General features: G+C 39.2%; 2 protein-coding genes across 9 annotated transcripts in view; one reads left to right on the top strand and one right to left on the bottom strand.

Annotated features, from left to right (window-relative positions):
• The window catches only part of RTN4IP1 (reticulon 4 interacting protein 1), a 110083-nt gene that overhangs the window by 63931 nt on the left and 33315 nt on the right, over nt 1-12837 (top strand). For 5 of the 7 annotated variants that reach the window (XM_080999973.1, XM_080999970.1, XM_080999975.1 and 2 more), the window contains exon 9: nt 3959-4048. In XM_080999973.1, coding sequence (XP_080856099.1) covers nt 3959-4048 — 90 coding nt within the window. Of the gene's footprint in view, nt 1-3958; nt 4091-6841; nt 7383-12837 lie in introns of those variants that run through there. The other 2 variants (XM_080999971.1, XM_080999972.1) reach the window with 2 other exon arrangements.
• Nucleotides 4738-12837, bottom strand: part of CRYBG1 (crystallin beta-gamma domain containing 1) — a 97509-nt gene continuing 89409 nt past the window's right edge. For both annotated transcript variants that reach the window (XM_080999931.1, XM_080999932.1), the window contains 4 exons: nt 12583-12706; nt 12093-12251; nt 9388-9550; nt 4738-6738 (listed from right to left, as the gene is read on the bottom strand). In XM_080999931.1, coding sequence (XP_080856057.1) covers nt 6650-6738; nt 9388-9550; nt 12093-12251; nt 12583-12706 — 535 coding nt within the window. In that variant the 3' untranslated portion in view covers nt 4738-6649. The remainder of the gene's footprint in view (nt 6739-9387; nt 9551-12092; nt 12252-12582; nt 12707-12837) is intronic.

The raw sequence follows: 12837 nt of genomic DNA, 5'->3' as shown, positions 1-12837 counted from the left end.
ATTAGGCTGAGGACTGCATGTGACTCACCATTGATCTAAATCTGGTCAAATACAGCTAATGAAGCAAATGGTGAAGAGCCTGGAAAGTATCTCTACTGCCTTCCTGCTTCCCTGGAAAGTAGGCCTTTCCCATTGGGAAGGGGCAAGATGCCAGTTTGAATGCCTTTCCATGCCATGGAAAAAATACTGGGAGTGGTGGTGGTGGGGTATTAGAAAGAATAGACTTCTGCTTCTTGGGTTGCTCATTGACTTCAGAAAGTAGTGATTTAACCTGTGAATGAGGTATTTGCCTGGATGGGTAGGAATATAGGCGTATTTTTTAAACACCAGGATAAACTATATGCCACTGAGTTGCATTCAGCTAAGTCCTGCTTGGAGCAGTTGCCTTGAAATTAATGAACCTGTGTTAGTTCTGGCCATTATCTTCTTCTGTGTAGGACTAGCATTGAATGCCACTGCTTGTATCCAACTTCATAAAGATTTTCTGGGCCATGCTTGTGTCATCTGATCCATTGCGTTATTGAGTTGGACCTCCTGCCAGCTTCTCACAGCATACTTGCCAATGTTGAGCTACATCCTTCTTTCAGCAGGCCTCGGGGCCTGCCTTCGCAAGTGCAAGAGAGCTTTGAAAACGCCCACCTTGCTTGCTGCAGAGCCTATGTGCATTTCCGCCCCCTTTCCTACCACACTTGGATGGGGTTGCCTCCTTTGACAAGCATTAATTTAAAGTCAGTAGTCTGGGCAGGCTCCCATGCTAATAATAATAATAAAATCAATGAATATGTAGCCTTGTTCTGTTCTGAGGACACTTGGGCCTTCACGTTGCCAACTGTGAGTCATCTTGCTTTTATGCCTCTTGTCATCATGTGAAATCTGGGGGTAGATCTCTACTGCATCTTACCTTACTGAATAGCTAGGGGTGTCACCTGCGAAGTCTGTGGTTGAAATATACCCTCAGGCATGAACTCAGTAGGTAGCCATAGACAAGCGCTCTCTCTAACCCTACATGCACCCCTTAGCCCCACTGGTTTGGATTAAGGGCCTTATTCGGTTTCTGATTTACGTTGCAAATATATGAAACTGCAACACTTTTCTGGCAAAGAAGGGGAAGTGGGCTCTCTCACTGTTCTTTACCCAACATAGGTATTGAAGAGGGAAGCCTCTTCCTCTGCAGAAACATCCTAGCTAGCTCTTGGTTTAGTTTTGTTTGCAGCTTAGTTTATTTTGTGGGGTTACTTCCAAGACTTGAGAACTGCCTTTTCCCACTTCCATTTTCTGAATCCTCCATTGGATCCAAGCCATCTTCTGCTAATGGAATGACTCCTTTGGCTCTTTCCCTTGGTAGTGTTGTAGTCCTAGCTAGTTGAGTTAAATTTCAGGGAGCTGGCCAGCCAGCTATGCCCCTTCTGAGACTCCAGTCCATTCCCCCTCTCCAACAGCCAGTCAGCATTCCATGCCCACCGAGTATGGACAGTCCTCACTATTTGGATTTCTTGTTTGGATTTCTTTCCTACCCACACCTCTTCCCCTCATGTTTTGTATTCAGATTTGTCTTTTGGCCTTCTGCAAAGCTTTGGGATCCTGCAAAGCCTGCCATTTCCCTCTCTCTTGTGCACGAATGGTGCCATGTTAGCTGTATAAAGATTCACAGTCTGCAGATCGAGTGCACTGTTAGTACATGGGAGAATACTTCGCAGGTCACTGTTATCATGAATGGACAACCGAAAGATACGTGTAACTGGAAATCAGGCTCAATAATTTCACTTCTTTTTTTCAGGCTGGCAGTTCTGTATTGGTGTATGTAATCCCTTCCCTCCCCAGACTTCATGATTTTAATCTCTCTCCTTTGAACAAACAAGTGTTCTGTGGCCAGGGGGCTGATGCGTAGTTGTAAACAGATAGTGTTTTCATTGCTTAGTTAATCTCCACTTACTATCACGTCATCACTTGCTGAATGCATTTGTCTGACTTGCCCGCCTGTGCACAGGAAGAAATATTTGTCTTAGTCAGGTTGATTGCAGTAAACACTGAATGACATATTGTGCTGGGTACATGGTCAGCCCTTTTCAGGTTTATTGAAACAATGGGTCGGGATCAGCTGGCCAGATAAAGTGTTTAATGCGCCAGATTGCTGTGATCATCAGTTGTAGTGTTCATGTCGCTTTTTTGCATTGCTGAGGGTCAACAAGCCCGTCAGACCAGATGTCTGCAACAATGTAGTGTATGAGTTTTCAGCCTTTTGCAGCAGCCTTCAAAAATGATCTTAGTTTAAATTCAAGGGTCTTTCCAACTACACTACTTCACTTGCCTTGTTTTTAAAGAGTGCTGTAGACTTCATGGAATAGTAAGATTGTGCCCCCTAGAGATTAGTCCTGTGAACCACAAGCTATTTTTCCAAAATGGTGTGTGTGATAGATATTCATTCATAGACCTGCAGAGTTGGAAGAGACCACAGGACCATCAAGCCCAATCCCCTGCAATGCAGAAATCTTTTGCCCGATGTGGGACATTAACCCACAACCCTGAGATTGAGAGTCTCATGTTCTACTGATTTGAGCAATTGTGTGTGGAATTACTGTATGTTCCTCATTATCCTATTTCACTTTTTTCTGAGCTGCGAGGCTTGTTTTAATGGAAGAACTCATTAGCTTCAATTGTGAAGATCACTTGCAGATTTGATTTGTTTGTAGTCTGCATTAAGGCAGTGGCAGCTGGGAGACTGAAGACTTGCAGTGGGTTTTGTATTGCTAATCCTGAGCATACATGGCAGCCACCCATTTGGTAAAGAGTGTGATGGAGCCCTCTATGTGCACCAGCTTACATGTTTAGAGCTTCTCCACATGAGGGAGAATCCTGACTAGCCCATGCGCCTGTTGGGCTCATCCACTCTGCCACTGAATCTGTGGGTGCCAGGGTCAGTTGTGATCAGTGCACATTTTATTGCCTTCCAGTGGTGGTGGTGGTGGTGGTGCAGTTCATTAGGACATTTATTTGAATCGCTCCCCCCAAAATATACTCTTAAAGTATTGTTTTAAAGTGCCAATGCTTATTAAAAGTCCACCTATAGAAGGGAAGGGTTATAGCTTGTTGTGGAGCATCTGCTGTGTCTGCAGAAGAATCCAGACTCATTTCCCAGCATCTCTAGGTAGGGCTGGGGAAACTTGTTTCTGAACTCCAGGAGAGCTGATGCTAGCCACTGTGGACAATACTGAGCTAGATGGACCAATGGAATGACTCTGTATAAAGGTCATATGGTCCACCTGTAGGAGAGAAATGAACTACTGGGGTGCTGACACAAAAGTTTTCTGTTGTTTTTTAAAGCCTTGTAGTTATGTGTGTAATTAGATGGTGCCAGGATGCGCTTTTTAACCAAATGGAGATAATACACTTATGGGGGGGGGGATTACTGTTCTAAATGTTGGGTCCTTCCTTCTTGCTCCCCTCCCATTTTCTTCTTCCTAAATATTGGAAGAAAGAGCAGATAAACTTGGAATCAAAGTGCTGTTTATATTGTGCATGTGTTTTACAAAGTGTTTGGCTTCATCTACTCCAGATAAATAACTGCTTGAAGTGTGTGGGGCATCACTAAAAATATCTGCAGCTTTTGTTTTTCATTAAGTTAAAGTGATACACCTGATCATGTGTTTTGCCCTTTCCTAGATCTTCATGATCTTCCCCTATAATTGATTGCTTTTGTACCAATAAGGGTACAATATTGAAAGGAAAACCTGCATTCTCTTTCTTGAGAAATGATGCTTTATTTCTGCAGAGGTATAATATTTAGTCCTCTTGAGATGCATAGCTACAGTGGTGCACAATCTGTAGGGGAAGCAGGCTAGTTTCAAGCAAACTGAACATGTTTGCTACTATCTTTTAATGCTATATGCTAATATGTTTGTTGTGGGGTTGTGCTGTATAAAAACCATTAGAATGACAATGTATTTCCATCCCCCTGCAGATACATCCAGTTATTGATCAAGTTTTCTCCTTTTCTGATGTTCCCAAGGCCTTCCAGAAGATGGAAGAAGGGCATGCACGTGGAAAAACGGTGATTAATGTAACAGATAAATAAATATTTTCTGTCTAGGTACTTTGATTTCTGTGAAATTTCTTTAGTTCCTATGTGAGTTTTCTTACATGGGACTTTGGTAAGTTACTAATATCTAGAGGTTAATGCTCTGTTACTGCAGCAGCAATAGAATTCTTATTTTAAAATGATTTTGTTATGACACCATGAAACATGGTCATTAAATGCACAGTCTTTGGGAAGCAAAAATGTAACATTTTCATAAAAGTTATTGAAGACATGCTGGAAAACCCTTAAGGTGTATGCAAAGGGATATTTAAAAAGCTTTTTGTTTTGGATAAGGAGTCACATTAATGCTTTGCTTCTGTAGATACCACCACTTGTGTATGTGCAGAATCACTGTGAGAAAAGTGTAATAGGTCTATCCTCTTTCCCCCCACACTGGAGGCAAGTCTTTTCAGTTTTTATAGCCATATCTCATGAAGCTAATACTGACTGCTTCATGAAAGCTGAAAGACTTTTGCTAATCCTGCACCCATAATTATCCCTCTATGCTCCATTTTGTGCCACACACAGACTCAGAATAATTTATTGGCCCTGTAGAGAACGGCTGTAATATGCTATTTTTATCAGCAGTCTATTATTCCTGCTCTATGCTCCCTGCACCTTTTGCCAGAACTTGGAGCTGTTTGTAAACATACACAATAGAATTCATCAGAATAATATTTATTTGTAAAATATGTTTATACAATAGTTTGGGGCACAGAAAAATGTTTATTTTTAAGTAACGCACCTTAAAACCAAGTTTCAAAGAAATAAGCAGCAGGTTCTTATCAAGAACACTAGAAATATTTTAACCAAAAGCAATAATTTGTACAGCAGATTGAAGTGGAAGTGTGCTAATTTCCTAATAAACAAATTAACAATAGTGTTGTCTAACCAAGTCAGTGCAGAATTGGAAAATCCTAACAGCTTTTCAGGACACTTGACAGAGCATCCCAGGTGTGCAAGTAGCAATAGTATTAAGTGGTTTGCATCAGAACATTCAAGATCAAAGTAATAGAAATAACAGAATAATCTTCACACTAGGAAAGAGTAGTAATAGAAATAACAGAATAATCTTCACACTAGGAAAGAGTAGTACTTTAAGAGCTATCTTAAGTTTCTGTATATAAAACCTATTTCTGTTTTCTCTTGGAAAATTGCTTTGGTTTGCTAGAGATGCCTAGGTACCAAGCATCTATTATATTTGTCATGAGAATGCAAGCTTCTCCATTACTGCCTCTAACATGTGAGTTTTCCTGTAGTTGAATACTCAAGGAATTCAAAATGTTCCCACCTTAGCATATAGGTAGTCAATTTGCTGGGACTACTTTATAGAATGGCTGCAACTCCTCTAGACTGTTTTTCACCTGAACAGTATGGTGTTAGTGTTTTTCAGGGGACAATTTGGATTATTGTGGAATTCAGATAAAATTTGTACTTAATCACACAAGCTATTGCTGTGGGTTTTCAAATGCAGCAATGTCTGCCCACTACATGCTAAGATGGGGAACAAACAGGATGGGTTGTAAAGCAGGGTACAGAAGTAAAGAGCTTAACACTGAAATAACTCTGAATACATTATCAGTAGTATAAAACTAACATGAAAATTTAGGCAACAATTTTCATCCAAGAAATTTTAGGGCGCAGAAGTTGGGAAGCAAACAGTTGTTGTTGGTGCAGCTTCTTGAAAAGAGAGAATTACTATGCTAGCAAAGCCAGTTTTTATGGAATAGTATTTCCTCCTGCATTTCAAAAGTGGTACATTTTGACCTTTAACAAAGAGTTACTAAGGGCTCATTCACACTTCCGCTTGTCCCATACTTTGATGGGTTTTCTGTTTGCCCCACTGCCCTCCCTGGGAAAACCCACACTTTAGCACTGAATCAGAAAATATGAGTGACATTTACTCCAATTCAGTGGTAAATTATTGGCTATGGGAAAGTGGTGAGACAAGCAGAAGTCTGGATGAGTCCCACGTTGTATAAAGTAAGGCAGACATGCAGATTTTTAAGGAACTGAGCAGCTTATTTGGCAACCTATTCTATCTGGCAGCAAATGTTTATGGAATATGCATTTGTCTTTGATACAAAAGTACAACCACAGGCTTAAGAGTATACTTTAATACATTTGACTGTAATGCTGTAACTCCATTTTAAAAATTGCCTGATTTGATTGGGTTCATTTTATGAGTAAACGGTTCATTATATTTGGTCCAAACAGAAAAATTTTCAGTAAAAAAAATTCCAGTGCAAAAATGTAAATTCTGTTTCAGCATGAAGCCAAGGAGAATAAAACAAGTCTTTGTAAATAATTTAAAATACCAGATTAAAATGTATTCTGAATGAGTAACTTATCAATGATGTATAATAACTGCTTGCAATATGTTTTAACCTTTGAATAACAAATAGGAAAGGGGGTAGGTCTCTCGGTCTTAATCCAAGGGTACAAACAGCATTCACTCACTCACTCACTCAAATTCTGTTCATTGTTTTTAAAAATTACTGTGAAGACTGCTCCAATGTCCTGTTTTCTGCCAGTCTTCTTAAGTTGATGGAACTGATTCTTAGCCTGTGCCATTTATACGACCAGCGGTTCCCAGCACTGTGTTGGCCTGTCTTCACTGGCTGAACTGAGAACGAGGTGGTTTTGATCATAGTGCTTTCCACCTAAAATTAAACAATAGTTTCAGTATAGCATTTGTGAGCGAAAACAAATATTTGATGCATCAACTGAATCCCCCCAATTCCTCTACTTGTTGTCTTCCTGCAGGATGGCATTCTTGTTTCTGTGCAGTCTCCTCTCAAGACAACATTGCTTCCTTGCACCCTAGCTGCCATGCAAATTTATCTTGCAATCTGCAAGTATACATGACTTACTGGTTATCAGAAATTCTAATCCTCAGTCTAAGATGTGCCCAATCTATGAAGTATAATGCTATGCGTTTACTTATCTAGCAGATATTCCCTACTGTAAGAGGCTTACACATAAATCCATTTCTTTAATAACCAGGAACTATGAGCTTAGTCTGAGATAGCTATGATCAAAGTCCTAACTTGTTGCATAGAAGGTGAGTCATGACTTTGGTTTGACTGGGTCCACTGGGGTAAATCTCAAGGAATTCAACATCACACTTTGATGGATGTTGCATCTGTGAAAACATTTCAACATGCCAGATGGAATGATCCCCCCTCCTCTCCGTTCCGGGCGTTTTCCCAACCCCACTGAGCCAGTTTGAGGGGGCAACAGTGAGGGGGGAAACCCTATTGTTCAAGGCTTCCATTGATGGTGCTTTTAAGTGGATCCTGCTGTTGTTGTTTTTTTAAAAAAAGCATTCTTGCTCTATTATTCCACAGAAAAAGGTTTTATGGGGAAATGTAGGGTGGTTGTTTTTTGCTACATTTACATCCTACCTGTCTTCCAAGATAGAACTTCAAGGTGCATAGACAGGCTTTTCAGGCCATTCCCCATGGTTTTCAACCAAACCATACCTATTGTCATTATTTATTAAATTTATATACTGCCTTTCATCCAAAGTTCACAGGGCAGCTTACAACATAAAACACAATAAAAACAAAAAATGCATAACATAACAACCAAAAAAATCCCAGGCACATTTAAAAGGCCATAGATTGTTCTATCAGCCAAAGACTGAATATTTTCACTTGGTGCCTAAAGATTTGTAATGAAGGTGCTGGGCAAGCCTCCCTGAGAAGAGCATTCTGCAAAGGGGGAGCCACTGCAGAAAAGGTCCATTCTAGTGTTATAATGTTGCATCTGTTTAGAATGTTGCATTGCGTTAACGTGAGACCATGCCCTGAAAACGTGGCTGATCATACTAGAGTTTAGACTGTGTATACATCATATGATAATTTGTGTTATTAAATTTTAAACAGGCATTTGCCTATGTTGATAATCATTAATGCTTGTATATCTTTTGAGTATCTACTCTGAAATCCTTGCATCTCACCTCTATGGACTCAAAATTATATATCATGTTCACAACTGATCAAGGGGACTTTTACGAGAGGATGCTTACTACTCAAAATGACTAGCTCTGTTACCCGCAAAGGAATGCTATTTAACTAACAAAATGTAAACTGGCATTCTCAAAGTAGACTGCAGGACATCATCCGACTCTTCGTGACCCCATGGACACGACTAAACGACAACAAATTTGGCATTTAATTTACACATCAATAATAAAAACAATACTGCTTTCTCCAAATGTTGTATTGTAGATTTCCATTGGCAAGAAACTTGTCTGGAAAAGTATGAGCTGTGGAACATCATGTGGTAGAAACTATGGGAACAGTTTTGGTTATTTTATAAATTACTCAAGGTGGTTTTTTGCAGTAGCTAGTAGTGAACAAGTGGATCAAGTTTTGTTTGTTAAAGAAAAAGTCCATCTATCTTTCAGTGTCAGTTCTAGCTGCAGCCTCAAGAGGGCAACATAATACACACTTAGAAAGTACAAGCTTAGTATCAGCTCACAAACTGGAATAGGCATTAATATACTGACAAATGCTATTCTTTTCCTCTTTGAGTTGCCACTGGCCCCTTGTTTTTCTATTAAACTAAAGATCCTGACATTAGTATGACTAGAACTCAGTAAATATTAACTTTACTAACAGAGTATTAACACTAAACTGCTCTGATGCAAATAACAAAGCTTGCCGAACTTATGTCTGTCCAGAATGATTTTGTACTTTGATATTAAGCCTATGCAGTTTTTCAGAGAAAAAGCAGATTTACTACATGGCTTATGATAAAACAGTAAATCCTCAACTCTCTACAAAAATTGACACTATACCTATGCCATCTACAGATTAAACTGCTCAAGTGTTCAGAAAAGACAATAATCTGAATCCAGTTATTAAAACTAATAATAAAAACTTTATTATTAAACTGAAGTCTATATAGATTCTTTGAAAAGCATCACAAATCGATGCAATGTGGTTTGGTTTTCAGCAGTTGTTTAATGCAAACAGTGCTCTTGACTCTTTACAGTAACTGGCCCAGGCAAAAGTGTGATTTCTGTCTACCAATTCACATTAGCTAAAAGGGCTCAAAAGGTGTGTCCTTCCAACCCCAACCCAGTATGGAAAGCATGCCTTTAAAAAATATTGCTCTGCATTAACCAGATCATACGGATTTCCGAAGATAATGGGCTATTGCTGAAAAACGTGGAATTTAGATTGCACACTCACTACAAACAACACGAAGCCATGTCTTTCTTTCCACTTATCTTACCGAAATTCATTTTCACTAAATACCAATTCAGAGTTGTTTATAACTTACAGCCGGGAAGTTCTTACCTTTAATATCTAATACTAAGTTTGGTTTCATCTTTCTGTAAATCCTCCCATCTGGATTAATACTCCATTTTTGTTTTTCTTCGTTCTGCTGAAGTGCCAGGCCCAGTTTGGCACCAGGTGTAATCAGGTTACCCACAATTGTCAAGCAAAGTTCTTCTGCCAGCTGTGCAGTTAAATAGAAAGTATGAGTCAAAAAATCTTGGTCTTACTTCCAAAACTAGTATATTTGTGCATATGCATGGATAGGATTGTGGGTATTTTCATGTCTCTCTTGATACTTTCCTCTGAACAAACTGATTTTCAGCATTCAGAGATTCTAGTAGTATTCCCACAATATAGCGGCTGTTACTGCAACATTATTTAACATTTGTTCATTCATTCTCTAAAAAAGACTATCTTACTGTACAGTACATATTATTAGAGGTACATTAACTGTTTAGTTGCAGTTTTGTCGTGGCTTTTTGCCATACAGAATATGAAGTAGCAGCAGAATGCCATATTTTTAGAGATGAAAAATAAAAGCCTACTAATTATTTGGCATTCAAGGTACCTTGAACAACAGCTTTATTATTTGTACCCCACCTATCAGACTGGGTTGCCCCAGCCACTCTGGGTGGCTTCCAACAAAATATTAAAAATACAAAACCACAGTGAAACATTAGAGCATAAAAAAATTCCCAATACAGGGCGGCCTTCAGGTGTCGTGTAATTATTTATTTTCTTGACATCTGATGGGAGAGTGTTCCACAGGGTAGGTACCACTACTAGAAGGCCCTCTGCCTGTGAACTATTTATTTGTTACATTTTTATGAAAAAGCAGGATTTAAAAGTGCCCAAGGTGGCTAGCAATTCAGTCCCAATGTATAATAATTAAGCAGTATCACAAATATCACAACAAATATCACAACTCATTATCATTGTATACATTCACCAAAGCAGCTTGCTAATAACACTCTACTTCCACATAAACTTGTCTGAATTAAAGATAATTTATCCCTGCTATGTTGAATGGATGACTGATGCCATGAGAGACAGAACAAGCTAGATGTAATGCAATTCCCAGCTGGAGATCATACAAAGTGTAATGGCTAAGTAATAGTTCTACTGTTCTAGGTTGTTAGGCTGCTGAACGGAAAATAATATAGTGCAACTGACTTTCGGGGTTGGTGTGTTGTGCGACAAGCACACGGAGTGCAATGAGACTGAGTGTTTGGGGGGGGGAGAGGCTCAGTTAATTTCACTGTATACAGGTTGTACATTGACAAAAAAGGTATTATTCTTATCTACTTCAGACTGGGTTGCAAGAATTCAACTGAGTGCTGAAATGAAAACATATGAAAAGTAATGGTTTAATATCACTTTAATGTTTCCAATGTGTTAAGATGAGGCATTAAAATCAACCCATTCAGTGTTGCAGCCTGTTGTAAGTGCACAGCTTCTATTTGCTCCATGTTGAGACATGCTCTTGGTTTATTGCAAGAAAGAAACCCATTCCACTGTGAGTTGAGAAATCTATTCCTTTGGCAGAATGTTTTAGGTCAAGTTATACAACTTAAAAAAAAAAAAAGACACATGGCTTGTCACTCAAGCTCTGTTCACTTGTTTTGATGTTACGGCCTGAATATTTTCTTTTACTTTGATCATTAAGTATGTAACTCAGTAGGATTTACTTCCAAGCAATTTTTTTTTAGGTCTAGCTGCTAGGCTAGTGTTAGCAGGCACCACTGTTACAAGCCTTGATGTAGAAGTTCACAATTTGATTTTGAAACAACACATATTTCCACTATAAAGCAGGAACCAAACAACAATAGAATTATTAATAAATTGTCTAAAAGACTGCTTTCAAAACTCAACATTTCCTCCTATATTTGTCAAGGTTCCAGGTCAGTAATAATAATTATATAGACTCATTGCTTTCAAAGGGCTCAAAAAAAAGTCAGCAAGAGAGACTATAAAAACCCTGAAAAATCCAGTATCTTCCTCCTATAAAGCAGCTATTATTTCAGCACTTCCATGTCTTTAGTAATCTTGTTTTTTTTAAAATATAAAGCAGCATTAAAAAAGTTGCATTGAACACAAGGTACAGCTACTTAGTGCAGCAAATAGTAAGGGGGGGGGCAAGAGGAATATAGCCTCTGGTCAAAGTCCTTTTTGCTTTCCCCTTAAGAATCACTGTGGGGCTGCACTCATAGGAAATCCAACATGGGCAGCTGTTGGAGCTCAGTGCATCCTGGCAGTCTCACCAGGGCTGACATCAGAGCCTCCCCACCCAGGTGCTTCTTTAAACTGTTACTCTCCTTATATGTTTTACCCAGTGGGCAACCTTTTGGATGGCAGCCATGTCATCCCCAATCCTTCATGAATGTGCTCCATTTCCCAGCCTTCAATGCTGCTTCGACCACGTAAATACACCCGAGGGGGAGTTAAATGACTAGCAGTAGTAGCAATGTCAGGGGGCAGCAACAGAGCCAGGCAGCAGTGGCAGATGGGGAAAGCCACTGGTGTGAAAAAGCCAAGGACCCGCTAAGCCTGGCACCAGCCCTTTTACGAAGCTGCCGACGCAAAATAGAACCATGCTTTTCATCAAACTGCTGAAGAGCTCATGTTCCCATTTCAGTTCACTTATCACAGTATAGAAAAGTTATTTCCTATTTTTCCTATAGGATGGGTGCTGTTAGCAAGTAATTATTAAGGCAGAACCTTACCCTACATTTGATGTATCCATCTTGATAAATCCAGACTTGTTCATCAGATTTAGCATCTTCCACAACCTGTATCCTAAGAAGATTCAAGTCATCTACATTTCCATCAGTTGACATGAACTTCTTTGTTACTTTGTTTCTCAGTCTGAAATATGCTTTTTTCTGTAAATAAATAAATCATGGCTTTTAACACTACAGTACCGGCAAACATTATGAGCCCTGTCTGGCTAACCTTGACCTAATAATGTAACTTCATTATTCAGCACTTCATTATTCAGCACTTCAAGATGCTTCCCCCTTTTTACAGACAATAGTGTCGCAACCCTGGATTAGGGAAATACATAAAATATGACGTTATTAACTTGGTACTCTTGTGCAATACTAGGATAAAGGGATTGAATCGGAGGAGAGCTGATCAGTGCCATAGTACTAGTAAAAAGATAGAAGAATCACAGACGCTTCTGACATCCCAGAGTAAATTGTAGTGTCTTACCTGTAGTAAAGGCCGTAGAGAACCTATTTTGTGGTAGCCACTTGACTCATACCAGTTTGGTATTTTCTGAGGTGATAATAAAATCTGACGACCTTTATAGTTACTGTATTCATAAATAATCCATCTGAAACAAACAATATTTTACTAACTAGGTACATTAAAAAGTGCTGAGGAGAAACAACCTTTTAAAAATATTTACTGCGGTAGTATTGCATACTAGTGTCTCTTCTCAACCTGCTCGCCACTTCTACCCCC

This window comes from Podarcis pityusensis (genome assembly GCF_964106645.2).
Source record: "Podarcis pityusensis genome assembly, chromosome: 3".
Taxonomy (NCBI): Eukaryota; Metazoa; Chordata; class Lepidosauria; order Squamata; family Lacertidae; genus Podarcis; species Podarcis pityusensis.
Note: the sequence above shows the minus strand (reverse complement) of the source record. Positions and strands in the feature narration are given on the sequence as shown.